Here is a 16836-nt window from a genome sequence, read left to right as displayed (position 1 = left end):
ACCATGGAATTCTTGTCATTTTCAGTACCTAATGTATAACATCCAAGGGACTTTGAGTTTCTTTTGTTGAAAGAGATCTGTCCACTTAGTGACATCTGTTGAAGGGATATCTGTTAGAATAACTAACAATCATCATCTGGTCATTAGTCATTCCAAAAACTGAAAAGAAAATATCTATTCAAACCTGAATTTATGTAGCTCTACTACCTAGATAAATTTTGATTAAAACATTTATGCAATAAAACAAGAAAATACATTTAAGTAAAATAATATAATGCCATGGTTTGTAAATTCTCTTGCATTTTTTTCTAATACACTCAATATAGTTTTTAATATAGATTTTTTAAATTGAAACATGACTTTATTCAATTTATGTGGAATGTTAGGTCTTTCATAAATGCATAAAAAGAGAACTACCCTCCTAGCCCGAATTCACAGTCTGAAAAATCCATAGTTTGTTTTGGCACTTTCAAGTACTGTTGCAACTTCCAAGAAGTTTATTCAGAACTGTCTGAATCTAATAATCTTGCTTTAAAAATGCCACTAATATAAGAAAGACCATCTGCTCATTCACTTTTTAATTTATATTTCTCAGTGATATTTTACTTTCTTTAATTTACCTGATACTTAAATGCAAGGTGATTTTGACTTTTCTTCCCCACAATTTTAATTCTAGAATATAACCTCTTGTATTATATAACTAAACAAATCAGTTTTAGTCAACTTTAATAAACCTCATGAGATTTGCTTCCGAAACCTCAAAAATCCTTACTGTAAGCAGCTATTTCTTACTACCAACTAAAAACAACCTCAATCACCCATATACTTTATGTTACACTGACACGCATTACTGCATCGTTATTCAGAGAACAGTAACCTATAATGACACTGCAAGAAAATAACTTCTGTACCGTTGACTAAACACGTGGAAAGTTTTGGCCACAAAATAGCAATATGTTTTCCTTGCACAGAGGTCTTTAGTGGGTCAACGAGATAACAGCAAGTGCACCAAGATATATTTTAAGAACTAATATTTCTATTCAGCAATATTCTTATCAATGACAACACAAAAGCAAATTAATCCCTCTTCTGAGTCATTTCTTATAAGGTCAGTACTAGCAGATGTTCACAGGAAAGTCTATACTTCCACATAATATGCATAATTTAAGGCTCTTTGCATTCATGTGAAGTACACTTGATTTTCTCCATTGCCATTTTGAGGCTGAGGACTGCTGTTTAGAAGATAAAATTAACATTGTATCTCTACACTGAGATTCAGAGCTAAGGTAAGGTTTTCAATATTGCAGCAATATAGATTTACAGAAAAATTATGACAAAAATGATTAACCCTCTGTCCCTCGAAAAGAATCACTTACATTTCCATGTTCTTAATTCTTACTGAGGATAGGCAAAATATGGTAACGTGATAAATCACTACAGTTGCTTGATGGGTAAGCAAAATAAGCGATATGAGTAAGCAATAATGCTTTCTGTCAAGCTAATGAATTGCACTGAAGTAACATGAAATTCTTTGTAGGAGAACCTATTATGAACTTATTGGCTCTTCCCTATACCTGCCACTGTAATTTAACATTCATTAACAACCACCTAAATTAGAGTGCTATTGAACAAAAGTACAGTCTGTGCAGTTGCAAATACTTTTCAACTCTCCTATCAAATCTTATTAAAGAGCTACTCGGCTTGAATCTTAATGGGATGATCTTTCCATTGCCTTCTGTTCCACAAGGCAATGTAGCTACTGGTTGCCATATTGTGACAGAAGCTAACTTTCTAGAACATATTTGCTGTATTGTTTCTAGTCCTCTGAAATATAATTTGTCCCCACTAAAATTCACTATATACAAAGACACTTTTTGTGTAATTTGGAATAAAAGACCAAAAAAATATCCTACCTTTATACTTAATCCAAATCCTCCTACAGTCTGTCTTCTAATTGTTACAGTTCTTTCCTGGAAAAAAAAAAAAAAAAAAAAGTTAAATCAAGTTTGGTTAGAATTAGAGTGGTTTTTTTTGTTTGTCCTTTTTTTTTTTCTTTTTTCCATAACATCCACATTCACACTTTAATAAGCCATTCTGTGCTACCCTCCTACATTGATTTTTCTTGTTATAATAAAGTTGTGATTTCCTGAATGCAAAAATCCCATGAAACCTATGGTGCAGGGGGTAAGTGACAAAGTCCAGAAGAACAGCAGATGTTATCTCAGACAAAAATGAATTTGTTCAGTTCATACGATACTGTCTATGTGTGCACTACTGTACTGCAGCCAGTACAGCAATAAGAACAGATCTGAAGAGTTAAACTGTTAATTCAGGATACATCATCCAAAACAGATGCATTTCAGAGATCTTACTTAACTGGCATTAAATTGGCCCCATAGGCAGACTGAACACTAAATGCTGAAGTATGTAAACTGCATTTCTGGAATGCAGTTTCCGATTTCCAATTTTCCAATTTAGCTTCATCCAAAAGGAATACAGTTTGCATACTCCAACACCAGTCAGTGACATGAGAAAAGCATGATTAGTGCAGATGATCCAGAAACTCATTTCAAGGCACATTCCTGATCCAAATTAAGAGACTAATGTAAACGCAGTCACTGCTGACCTCACAGCTATGGTTTAAAAATCATAACCAAGTCATAATGGCTATTGTTATGGGCAGATTTATTTAAACCGGCTCATTTTTTTCTTTTATTGCCTATTCTTAAAATTTGTTGTGTAAAATCCATAGGCTAGTGTCTGTCTTAAATATGAACATTTAAAAAAACAAAGACCTTTTTTTTCCTAGTCTGTCTTGTTGACTTTATTCCCAAGGATCATTTAGAATTAGTGAGCTTGGATAGCAGTAAAAAAAATAATAATAGTAGGTATGCACATATGTCCAGGCACAAATATGTGGAATAGCTAGATTTTTTTATTTTTTTTTTAATGTTCTGTATTTGTGGCCTGGATTTTATATCCTTTTCAATATGTAGAGTTGCAGAAGTCTAAATATGTATTTTATACAATATATGTTCATACATTTCAGACCAATCAGCATAGATTGCCAGTGCCCTTCAGATCTGCATAAACAACACAAAAATATACTGTCAGTGTTATTTACTACATTAAGGGCTGGATCATAGTTCATTCCATATGGCTATTGAGGAATGTAAGAAGCATAAGGATGCATAAGGTATTCTGCTGGCTCATATGAGAAACATGTCAGCAAGAAGAAGCCTGAAAGCTTTACAGGCCTATTTTTCCTTCATATGCAAAAAGGAAAAGAAAAGAGGTAGGGACACCACCTAAGAGTTTTGGAAAATGGAGTTGCTACATTTGAGGGAAAATGCAGTTTCTTCCTTCTTTTTCACATTTGTTACAAATACGAATTGAGTAACTGCAGAAAGAGCAAATATAAGCCTGTGCAGTGTTTTGGGTTGCAACACAAAACCAGCTGCCTAAAATGAGACTTTACGTTTAATTATTTATGCTAATATTTGTAAATGTTTATTTTTTTCTAAGAAACAGCTATACCATTTTGCTGCTAATGGCCAAACCTTTCAATTTTTTAATGTATTGAAATACATGAACAAATTATACTCTTGCATTTGTAACCCACAACTGAATGTACAGCATGGCAATAGAGGAATATACGGCTAACTTGTTCCATCAGTGTGCCTCTACACTGTGCAGAGGGTCCAGAAGAGCCTTCCCAGCTCTCCACTCACACCATCCAGGAACTTTTATGATGGCATTCCCAGAAACTGAGTTCAGTCCACAAAGCTACTTGAGTTCAGGGCATGAACTGCACTCAAAAAAACTTTTGTCTGCCAGGAGGTTTCAGCCACAGCTAATAGTGCAGACAATAAATTAAGGATAAACTAATATAGGCCACAGCTTGATGTTTGGTCTAAACTGAGCTTACACATAAGAACGTGAAACATTCAGCTGTGGCTCTGCTGATGGCAGTATTTTTATTTTATTTTTTTTTTGTTAGCTTCCCCTCATTTCCACTTCTATCTTCTGTTGGATATGTAGTTAAGAACAAAAACTTGCGTAGTATATTCTAGTCAATGCACGCTAACATTTTTGTTATACAAGTTCAAATCAAACAGAAAATACTCGTGTTACTTAAGAAGATGCTGAAAAATAACAACCTGTTCAGGTTAAACTGGCATAATAGTTGGCATTAAGGTAAATTGACATAATACTATTACATTACCTATGCATGGAACAAAGCATATCACACTCCACAAAATACAAATTAAGCACTATGCTCACTGAAGAACATAAATCTTCATAAAAATTTGTAGCTCATTATCTCTGTTAAGTGTAAATAGTGGCACCTGAATATATTCTAAGCTATGGCTATGCTTTCTAAAAAGCCTAAAAGAAAGCCGCCTGCAAAATATTATATATATATATATTTGTTCTCTTGCTTAGCACAACACACACAAAGGTACCCATATAAAAAAGTCAATAAAATATTCTTTCTGGTTTTCACTCAAGCTAAGACAGATCAAAGAAAGCCATGAAAACACTTGATTTTTTTTTTATTATTGAGAGAGAGAAAGAGTTTGCCAGACCATCTGACAGAAAACTAGAAATATTTTACACTGGAGCCTGGCATTACTTTTTAAGAGGAAGAAATGCATATTTCAAAAATGCTTTGCCAATATAGCAGATTACTAACTAGACAAAATTGTGTAACAGTAAGCAAATGGAAGACTGAAAAAAAAATCATGCAACTGTAACTTTCCAGCACAACGCAGTTTTTCAGTGGATTTCACATGCTATTTTTTCTAGGTTCTTTTCTAGCTCCACTGAGAGTGGATATTAAATATTTCAGGTTTGGACTGTTACTGAACTGAATTGAACACCAAGAACATACTGCAAATTAAATCCACTCTGTGTTACATGTAAGGCATTGCACTGTATTTAACCTAGGTTAATTCAACACTCTTCCCAGACCTACAACAAAGAAATTTATTACTTTGGTGTATTTTATATATAAGGACTTCCATACTCTACATAACACAATAGCTAACAAATACAAACAATTAACAACCTTCAAAATGAGAATTACGTATGAATGACGTATTTCATTACTAAACCATCGGTAATCCACTAATCTGCATCTACAAACCTCACATAAATAATATAGTGAAACAGCTTTTCCAGAACTGTCAGAAGTATCAACACATTTCATACACCCAGAATCTTGGTGTTGGATCAGACTCTGGCTCTGATCAGCCTCTCTTCTTCTTTTAACCAAAACATTGTAAGAAAAATAATAGGACTCATCTAATAGAAGTTAAGTCATATAAAACTTAGGCAGTGGTCAAAGCTAGTTTTCTCCTGTAACCAATACAGGAAAATAGATATATTCAACCTAGATGAGTCTAAGCAAGTGTCCAAGTTAGGCAGTAATCATCATCTACATCCTCCATTGAGTATAGGGCCAGGATGTCAATTTTGACTTTGGAAAGATCATTCTCCCATTTACAGTTGGCAAAGTAACTTGAGTAAGTATTTTGATAGCAGATAACAATTTTGAAATGTTTTGCCAGAAAACTCTTTTATCTGAATAAGGTTTTCTTCTGCAGTATGTTACTTGTGATAAATCTAAACTAAGCTTCATTTTCAGTGCCATCTTTAGCCAAGGTAAACTGAAAAAAATCTCATCTACAATGCACCGTGTTTTTATGTGAAATATGATGATTAATATAATAAAGAATTCTGACCAGTAAACTGAAGAAAAAAAATGTTCTGATGCCTTTAATTAGCATTTCAAATGAACAATAAGAATAATAAATTGTTTTTCACTAGTCTAACAGCCTTCTAAGTTCTTACATGCCTTAAAATTATTAATTAATAAAATATGATGACAACTCTAGAAGGCAACACATTTTTTTTAATAATAAAGAAACACTCTACATATCTCAATACACCACTTATGTTGTTCTAGCTTAAAGACGGTCCTGCTCCATTGATTCTAATTATGTGCTTAAAACAAAACCTAACTGAAAATCTATGTCAGACGTAGACTTGTCTATTAATATTTTATTTAATTTAGCCTTCCCTTCTTTATTTACAGGGGTAGCATTCTACAATTGAGTTTGCATTGGTTTTGCAGTTTCACAAAACAACGCCATCTCCATGTTTTCACAAACAAAACTCGATTCTGATGAAAATCTACCTAGTTTGATATCAAGATTAAATAACATCCTGTTAGCTTGTAATTTTATTATCACATTTGTTAGCTACATTATACTAAATAGAGTTAGAGCTCCTAGGATCTTTAAACACAGGATTCGGAGGAGTATTTCAGAAGCTACTTCCTGGAACAGAACAAAAGTAGTTATCATTTTATAGAAAAACTCAAAACTGCTGCTAAGCTGTCAGCATTTTCCACGCCTGTAACTCAGAAAATTCCTCATCCACATGTGTGTTCACTGACTGGAAAAGAGAGCTACGAGTTCTGGCAAAAATCTTTTTTCCTATGAGATCTATGCAGTGGAACAGAAAAGCAGTATTTTTTTGGCTTTCATTAAAGATATATAAACATTTCTCATTAAACAGCAGTATGATCTTCTTGAGATCACCAACATCATCTTAAATGAGATTAGAAGTGAAGAATGACCTTGCAAGCACATACCAACAGTAAATAAACAGGAAAACAAGGTACAGAATCCTATGTAATCATTAATTGTACACAGGCAGCAAACAAGAACTCTGCTTTTACAGTGGATGGAACAGACACCAAGGTACTATATATATACATGGAACAACATAGAAAAAAGCTGACCCAAGGCAGGGGAGAAAGCAGTAGTTGGAAAAACAGGTATAGACCTGAAGAGAAATCTACAATAGCACAGTGACATGCAAAACTGTGGAGGGAAAAAAAAAAGGGGGGAGAAAAACGTTAAGATATAATTCTAAAAATGCAACAATGAAATATAAAAATATGAACAATACATTGGTAACAACTTTATAGATCAATCTGTAAACATTTAAAGCCATAATATCCTCAAGGCTATACTCTTACTTTAGCGGTCATTAGTAATAACATCCCACGTTGACATAAGAGTCATAAGAAATTTTTTTATGCATTGAATATTTGCTTACATTTTCAAGCACAGAGATTTCACATCCTCTTTTTGTTAATGCTTTACTTTTTTGTTATTGGTATTTCTTTGGATTAATTGACATGAGCAGTCAAACTTTACACTCATTCTAAAAACATACAGGCCACTTACATCTCCAGTCTGAACTAGCAGCGTTAACCAGCAGCCTTGCTCAGTTGCTAGTAACTCCTGTCACATGACATTCAAAACTTGTCACCTTATCCCAGTTCCTCATGCAACTGGAGAGGGGTGGCAGTATGGGAGAGCAGCAGAATGCCTGGTTAGTCAGAAATCCCGGTTCCTCTGCAGCTGTGCTAGAGATTGAGTGTGGTAAATGCAGCTGTATTGTGTAGACTGCTAACACTGACTCTAATGAGCAAGAGCACCTGTCACTTTGCTTGTTCTCACTCCAAAATGTTACTATTCCTATACCATATGCCTAAAAGCAGAAACACCTAAATTTCTACTTGTAAAAATTATATTCCTAGGATTGGTTTATTTCAAAGTACTGCATTTCTCAATATATCAATAAATGAATAAACATAATAATAAATAAATAAATAAATTCAAAACCCACAAACCCAAGGTCAGTACAGATTTTAATTCCCACAAGTCTTGGCAAAGAACACATTCTGTGGTTTCACAATAGCTGCAGATTCCAGCTGCAAGCTTCAGTCAAACACTGATCAATGCTTTGGGTTTTCCAAGTCTTTTCTGGTTTTCAATATTTGCCTTTGTGGGGAAAAAAATAAAACCAGAGAGAAGACTTTATTCTGGTCTTTCAAATTTGGCCATACAACTGGCAGTCCTCAATAGATTTTATTTTTAACCCCAATAGATTACTATGTTTTTTATTTTTAAGATGCAGAAAAATAAACTGGCTTGCATTGTCCCTAAATAATCATGTTTACATTTGTCAGGTCTAGGTTATCACTTACAAACTGTCCAGATTTGCAAGAAAATAAAAGTTATTATCATCTGATAGATATTTGAGGACTTCTGTGAAAAAAATGGATTCACTCCACTGAATAGCAGACAGATACCAACATGATAAAAAAGTAAAATAAAAAATCACATTATAACTGGTAGCCTTGCAAAGGTAACACATGACAAGTGTTTGAAAGGTTTCCATTCACATATTTGCAGTTCTCTCCTGGACAGGGAGTTTCACTTTGGCACTGTTCATACTGCTCAGTCTCACATCAGAATCAAAACAGTAAATAAATACAGAAATAAATAGAAAGCAGAAAAAAAAAAAATCAAATGTTTACTATGTTTTATGTTTACTATTTTAAGCTTTTCACTTTTTTTCACAAATTTTTATAATCCTTAGTATTCCTAATATTAATTGAACTTGTTTTACCTACACCAAAATATATGAAAAGAAAAAATTCAAACTCTCAAAAAAGAATGATTCAAGGTAACAGATTTAAAATACACTTTCAGTAAGTCTCCAAAATTCTAAAATGTGCAGCAAGCAAGGGAAATAAGATAAATTCATCTGACTGCTCATGCAAGTCAGGTTTAAGTGACATGTTCTGAATTTACGCTTATACTTAAAAATGAATAATAGTTTTATAATTTAAGAAAAAAAATCAAGAAAAACATTTTATTGTGCTAATCTTGTAAGCTGAAAAATACTTAATGCAACTAGTTTTTAGTAAATATGGGCACTGTATAGAGTTGTAAACCTTTCAATGTAGTTGATTTCACAGTAGCAAAAGGACAAGGTTAAAGGTAATAGGTTCTTATCTTTACAAGAAAAAGAAGAATGGCTGTGTGATTAGTAATGTCAGAAATCAGATCTGGCTTCAGTTCAATAGTTTAACTCAGTCTTACTTTCTGACCTTGGAAAAGGTGTTTATAGATGAAAGCCTCTTACCTATCCAAAAAGCAATTACAGTCCATAGTTTAACTTCAAATCCATTTGTATCAAACTCTGATAAATCCTTAGAGAAATGCTATACTACTTGGAGAGCTCTACAAATTCACAAAAACATGCATTCATTTTTTTATTAGTATAGAAAGTACAAATGATCTTCACATAAATCTCCTGAAAACATCCTTAATATAAAAATGCTAGAAGAAATTATGAGACATTTAATTAAATAATGCATGACTACATAGCAGCATAAAATTAGATTACTCAAAATGAATGAGAATCGTTTCTATCTTTTCATCAGTGAGTTAAATGTAGTTCAGAAAATCTATGACTCTTCAACAGAACCTGTAAGAAAATTATTTTAAAACAAATTGTCCTGGTAACAAAAGTTAGCATTTTGCCAGCTGCTCACAGTTTATTTTCAGTCTTTTAGAAAAACAGCAGGTGATTCAAACCATTCATCTTGTCAGATGGTACATTGTCATCATTGGTTTATGGATCTTACATGTAGATACACTATAGTAAAAAAAAAAAACTCTTGCCTGAGTGCAATTAGCAAACGAATAGAATCTGTTAAAAAAAAAAAAAAAAAGGTTCCTTCAAAAGGTAAACTACTTTTCTGGATGAAAACATAAAAACACAATAACCCTTTTACTTGAGTTTCAAATATTCACAAAAGGTGATAGAAACTGTAAGGATTAACTGCAAAACAAACAAACAAAAATTATTCTGGAACAGTAAAGATTAAAACTTTTCCTAGGAATTAGCCTACTGAAGATTTGTGTTTCAAACCAGACAACCTGTATCTTAGGGGATCCCCCCTCCTGTCCTAATTTTCAGCAAGGACAATATCAGGCAATCCTTGTTAGTCTGGTCTATTTACATATACATCTAAAAAGACTGGGTTTCACCTTATCACACATTGTCATCTTGAACATCATATAGTAAAATTTTGTAAGTAAAATTTCCTGCAATTCAAGGAATACATTTAAAAGGAAATAAAAAATAAAATTATTCTGCTATCAATACCAATGAAGTTCAAATGTGGTATATAGTTTAGCTGTTTTCAGGGGATTTCTTTTTCAAATGAAACGAGTAAAAATCCTGACTGTACTGTACCACAAGTGATATCTATAGAAATTTGTTATGATTATAAGAAGGCTATGTGTTGGCAGCACCACAATTATGAGCAGATGTTGTGTGAGAGTCTACTACTTTAGGGGAAAGAAAAATGTACCTGACCTAGCAGTCACTGGTCTCATCTTCCAATTTTCTCACACAGAGTATCAGGGTATCTTCAGCACACACTAGTCAAAAGCCAGATATACACTTCCCCATAATATCAAAACTTTCCACAGGCAAGGATTTCTTTTGCATTTGTAAAGTAACTGTCTTCTAGACTTTTGAGTTTCACAAAATATTCTCATCTCACTTGTTCATTTGCACTGGAGTTCATATCTATACCAGATACCCACTAGTAGCATAATAGTGAACCCACACTGTTTCTATTTCCTGGAAAGCAAGTCTTTCATGTTGTATACATAAAGAAATGTCTGTAATACTTGGTGCAACTGATACTGAAATTTAAATCCAATCTGTGGTTGTTTGAACTATCTTTCTTTGATGTTTTATGGAGTTGCTTCAGGCATGACTGATGTAGGATCCTCATGAACACCATTATTCTGTTCAGCCTACTAAAGAAACAGATGCTTTCTTTTTTAGTTTAACACTGTTTTAATGCTATGCTGCTTATAATCTTTTACATATTTTATTTTCTTACTCCAAACTGCATGCAATGATAGGAGAGACAAGGTTGCTTTGCCCCTATTCAGTTTGGGGAAATTACAATTGTTTTCCACTAAAAAGGAAGTGTTCTATATTAAGAACTAGCTCCTTATTCCATGTACTCACATTAAGCAGCACCTCACTCCTAAGGGCTCATTGCTTCACTTAAATTATTCTGCAGGATGCAGATCAGGATACCCCGGGAAAGTTAAGTGGCTGTTTAAAGTCTTTCCTACACAGAGGAGCATGCAAATTGATTCAGGCTCAACACACAGAAGAGGCACTGTTCTAAACTAGAAATAAAGTAACTCTCTTTCGTTCCTAAACAGTGAAGTAAAACCCTGTAATCAAATTATTTGAAGATTATTTTTAAAAGATTAAAAAGGTGTTTTACTGTAGCTACTTGTCTGTAAAATTTATCACTATTGTTCCTCAGTTGCAAATTTTATTTTTATTCTTTAGAGTTTATTCAATGAGGCATTCAATATTATTTTCTAATGAAACCACTCGGTCTGTCAAAAGTATGTTAAAGTAAAATAGATGTGGTCCATCATCTAGAATGACATCAAGAACAAAGAAAAATCAACGAAGCAAAGTAAAAGATAAGAAAAATAAGCAAGCAAACAAACAAACAGAAAGAAGCCTAATAATAGCAAGAAAAAAAATGAAGAAAAACAATGCAAAAAAGTAAGGCTGTGGGACTTGTCTGATCATGCTATACAATCACAACAAATAATTCCAGATGATTTAAATGGTTTGTGACAAAAGGACAGTTAACTATCTATGAAATGCCAATCATCCTTAGCTAGAATGAACTTACTGATTCAAGACCTAGTCTGAATCCCAGAGGAAATCGGGGTAAAGGGCTCCAGAGTTACTGGCCTAACAATGAATACTGCCAGTAGAAAAGAAACTCCTCATCACCATATTAATATCAAGCAGTTAATGAGTTATGCATCCAATATGCAAATACAGTAGGGGGTGTGTAATCAGTGAAGCAAATTCACCATTTTCAACAGTTCTGTTGCAAAACTAAAGAGGAAAAAACTGTAAGAGAAAGCTTTGCTGTGAAATGGGAAAAAATTAAATATGCATGTCATGAAGACATTTAAATACAATGTACAGCAGAAGTAATAGATATTACAGCACAATAATGAAAGTCATATTTGTGAGTGATAAAATCTTTTAATAAATAAAGTCAGAATGGTGTTGGTGGAGTAAAAGTGCTGCAGCGTGTGATGCTAATTGAGCAGCTATAGCTATAGCCAGTGCTTGAACTCATAATTTCTTTCTGCCTGGGTTGCTAGACATCCTGTATGTCAAGGAACAGCATAGTCTGATTAGTAAAAGGACCATCTTTATTCCATATACAACTCACAGAATTGTATTAAGAAGTTGTACAGCATGAAATGGTCAAAAGACAGATTTGTCATGCAAATAAACCCAATGTATATGGAGGCACCATAGACAATATGTCGCTCTTGTTTCAGAGAAATGATCAGAAACATTCACTTTGAGATGGATTCCTCTACAAATTTTCCATTAATTTTCCATACTGTCAGCACCACTAACATTCTACCAATTTATCTCTATATTTTGCTTTTTATCTTTTTATTATACTTGTATTTAGAGACACAGGGATGTGGCAACAGCTGTAATTAAATAATAATATAGACAGACATAATATTAGAATATGTTTGCATTAACAGGTATTATAGCACTATGTCTCAAAGGATTTAATGTGAAATCCTACAATAATTTTATTTAGCTGAAAGGGAGAACAAAATGTTCATAAAAGTTTCAAAAGAAAATTAAAAATCACTCTACAAAATATAATTACAGCATGTCTTTATAAATGAATAGAAAATGTTTTTATTTTATTTATTTTGCTATCTTCTAAATAAAAACTTATCATTACAATAATTCAAAAAAACCTACAATATTATTCTACATTACATTTCACAGATCTTCCAAATAATTGTCTACAGACTGAGTTTCTTATCCAAAAAATTCTACACAATGCAAAATAAGAGATCTGACACATCATGTAATATATAAATCACACTACTGCACTGTTCCGGCTGAAGTCCATCCATATTAAAGTAACTTGCCAGTTCAACTGGTGACCCTCACTTCATCGACTGACAATATCTGTGAAGTGTTATAATACAACATGAAGCAAACAAAGATACGAAGGGTAACATAACATTGCTGTACCTTGATCCAGTAAAGCCCTGCCATAACAGTTAACCATCAGCTGTCTTATCAACTCCACAGACAATGGTCAGAAATCTAAGTACATCTGGTTGTTGTTTTGTTTTTGTAAAAGTCACTGTCTTACTGTATTCAGTGGCACCGGGATTCAAGGGTCAGTGCACAGAAACAATAGTGTAGTTGTGTATATAGCTTATTTGTTGTTATTGCTGCTTCCTAGATGGGTATTGCTAGGATTTACTCTCAGTAGACGTTATACTAAAATATACTTGGTGTTAAAAATGTAAAATTAAATATTAACCTGACATTAAATGCATGCATATGTACACACACACGCCCATGTACACACACACAGTATTTTTACTTTTCATAAAGTACATCTTAAAAGAATAAATAAAAACTACTTACACCAGAATAGAAAGGCTCACCAGACACACAGATCACATCCTGCTCCTGGATCATCAGAATATCTTTGGCTAAGTGCAGTCGCACTTTGAAAGGCTCCTGGTTACCATCCTGCAGCAAACAAATCCCTGTCTTTGTCTTCAAAGGAAGGAATAAAAAAAAAGTTTTCTCAGTTAGCATGCTGTATTGCCAGAATCCATCCACAAGTACATCAACAGATATCCTAAACTATTACCAGGTAATACTATTTATTTACTCTGCTCAGATTACAAGAGAACAATCAGCTGTGGTAAGCATTGAGTGAAGCCAAATTTTTCAACTATATAAAATATAAAATCAAAATCTTTTCTATTCTGCCCATAATGAATTTATGACACTCCTTTTGTTACCTTCAAGGCAGTGTACTGGGTTTACATGGCAAGGTTTTGGTAGCATGGGACTGCAGGGGTGGCCTCTGTGAGAAGAGTCCAGAAGCTGCCCCATGTCAGATAAGGGCCAGTTTCAGCTGGCTCCAAAGGGACCTGCTGCTGGCCAGAGCCAAACACAGGCAGGTATCTGCCCTACCCCAGGGCAGTGCAGCAGGAGGGCAGGAGGTGCTCCAGGCAGGCAGCAGCAGTTCCCCTGCGGCCTGTGGAGAGGCCCCTGGTGGAGCAGGCTGTCCCCCTGCAGCCCACGGGTCCCACACGGAGCAGATCTCCACGCTGCAGCCCGTGGAGGAGCCCCCGGTGGAGCAGGTGGATGTGGCCTGGAGGAGGCTGCGGCCCATGGAGAGCCCCCGCAGGAGCAGGCCCCGGGCCGGAGCTGCAGCCCGTGGAGAGGAGCCCACACAGGAGCAGGGGGCCTGGGGGGAGCTGCCGCCCGTGGGGGACCCGTGCTGGAGCAGTTTGCTCCTGGGGGATGGACCCCGTGGTACGGAGCCGTGTGGGAGCAGTTCTTGAGGAGCTGCTGCCTGTGGGCAGCCCCTGCAAGATCAGTTCTGGAAGGACGGCATCCCGTGGGAGGGACCCCACGGGGAGCAGGGGCAGAGAGTGACCGTGAAGGAGCAGTGGAGATGAAGCATCAGGGATTGACCGCAGCCCCCATTCTCCCGTTCCCCTGTGCCACTTGGGGGAAGAGGTAAAAGAGAGTGGATAGGGGGAATGGTGATTTTAGTTTGCCTGTATTTTCTGACTGTTCTAGTCTGGTAGTGATGGGCAATAAATGTTATTAATCTCCCTAAGCTGAGGTTTTTTTTTTTTTTTTTTTTTTTTTTCCCATGATGTGGTGGGTGATCTCCTTATCCTTATCTCATCCCTTGAGCCCTTTTCATCACATTTTCTCCCCCTTTCCTTTTGAGGGGAGAGAGTGAGAGAGTGGCTGTGGTGGAGCTCAGCTGCCCAGCTGAGTAAAACCATGACAGGCAGCTACGCTCAGTCTCCATTTTAGGATTAAATGATGACACCTCACTTATAAAAGCTGATATTCCTGCATACTGCACCAATTTTGACACAGAAGGACATATAATTGCTTAATACCGCCAAACTAATCATTTCCAAGCAGTAACAGCCTACATGAACCTGTTGTGAGCTTTTCGTGAACTGTGAGCACAACACTGACTTATGCTTTTATAGTACTTGTCAAATGAGAATGCTGAAGTTAAGAATGAGAGAAAAGAGATCAAAGAATGCAACTCCTTCCGGTAAATTAATTCATGCTTCACTTTTGTATGTTACATTTATGGCTAGAGGTCAGGAATTTTGTAGGATTCTTCAGTATACAGTATGTGGTTTTCAAACAATGTAACAGAATCTTTGTCTGCAGTACCTATTTGTGCTACTTTTGGGGCACCATCTATAAGAGGTTTGAGCAGTGAAAAAATCTGAATGTGTAAGCACCCACAGTATTTAACCTTTCCCTGAAGGCTCTGTTGAAGATAGCACTCTGTATAATGATTCATAAGTGGAAAAGTTATGTTGGTAAGGCATTTGGGATATTAGAAATTTGCTTACAAATAATGTAAGAATTCAGTGTTATAACATGGAATTTACTAGTATTGGATAACTGTACCTATATGCATAGATACAAATATATAAGTAATCGTGTAAGTATCTCAGAAAATCATTCTTCATTAAAAATGATTTAAAATTTTGGACTCATCAAGGTCAATAATAGAACTTTCATTGTCTTAATTCAGGACAGATTTCAATCCACTATAAAAAAATAAAAATAAATAAATAATAAAAAAGTTGATTTGAGAGGAGATCAAGGAAACAAAAGTCTTGCTGTGAACTTTCTCTGCCATGGCTGACCTGGCTGAATCTAAGGGCTCTTTCTCAGACAAGAGGTTAAAAGAGCATTTGGAAGATCTCCCCATAATACACTCTGATACCTTACATGCCTAGCATGAAGAGAACAAACACAAATATGGAACTGACAGTACGCAACTGGAAGAAGAAAAGTTTAAATTGCTCTCAAGAGGCATTAAAAGAGGATGAGGACAATCTTAAAATAGCTTTATGTAATATTCTTTACTGATGAACTTTCCTTTTACTTCTGCTCTATGTTCAACACTCAAACTTATGAAATTGTTTTCCCTTGATCAGCAGTAGGAAATATGTATAATTTAGCCATATATTTGAGAGATTTTATTCTAATTTTCAAGAAAAAAATGAAGAGTTCCTCATGCTGAACTCATACAGATGTCAGTGGGTGCTCTGGTCCGAAGAAAGCATACAGCCTTGTTTAGTATTTATGTGTATTTTTTGCAACAGGATGGGATAGAAACTGATTGACATATGCAAACAAATTAAATAAATGGATCAGCAGAAGGAGTTAGGAGTTTTCAGTACCACCAAAAAATTCCCTCTCATAGCATACGTAAAATCTTACAAAATTAAAATAAAGAGAATGTAATATAGTTAAGTTGCCCTGCTCCTCCTCCTTATAAATTCTGCTTTACAGACTAAGAAGACTCTTCTTCCCATGGAGCTGTGAAGTAAGTGATAAGTGAGAGTGGAAGTTGAACAGAGCAGGCTGTAAATAACTACAGTCAAACAAAAGAGGCTGGGCCACAAACATATACTGCTTATAATTTACCTTTCTCCTGCAGTAAATATTTGCAGACATGTCTTTTGTCCTCCCCTGGATAACTGGCAATGGGGTAAATTCTGCCTCTGATACTATGATTTTAGTATCTCTGCCTTACTTGACTCACATTTCTGATTTGGTCAATTACCCTACAAAGTCTCCAACGAATCTTTGCACAAAGCTGAGGGGCTTCTTTGGGGGAATTAAGAGGCACATAACCATAGCAGACACAATTAGGCATTAAGAAAAAATAAATTAAAATTCAAGTCAGTTTCCAAATGCATGTGGGCTGAGTCTATTCAGTCTTAACAAGAAAACCAAGCTTGGGAACAGCAAAATATTTTGGCCCTTGGG

At 35.1% G+C, this 16836-nt stretch overlaps 1 protein-coding gene across 6 annotated transcripts in view; it reads right to left on the bottom strand.

Annotated features, from left to right (window-relative positions):
* SNTG1 (syntrophin gamma 1) overlaps positions 1 to 16836 on the bottom strand; it is a 359885-nt gene that overhangs the window by 147215 nt on the left and 195834 nt on the right. For all 6 annotated transcript variants that reach the window (XM_080578706.1, XM_080578709.1, XM_080578710.1 and 3 more), the window contains 2 exons: positions 13420 to 13554; positions 1914 to 1970 (listed from right to left, as the gene is read on the bottom strand). In XM_080578706.1, the coding sequence (XP_080434832.1) occupies positions 1914 to 1970; positions 13420 to 13554 (192 nt within the window). The remainder of the gene's footprint in view (positions 1 to 1913; positions 1971 to 13419; positions 13555 to 16836) is intronic.

The sequence above is a fragment of the Anser brachyrhynchus genome (assembly GCF_964034855.1).
Source record: "Anser brachyrhynchus genome assembly, chromosome: 2".
NCBI lineage: Eukaryota > Metazoa > Chordata > Aves > Anseriformes > Anatidae > Anser > Anser brachyrhynchus.
Note: the sequence above shows the minus strand (reverse complement) of the source record. Positions and strands in the feature narration are given on the sequence as shown.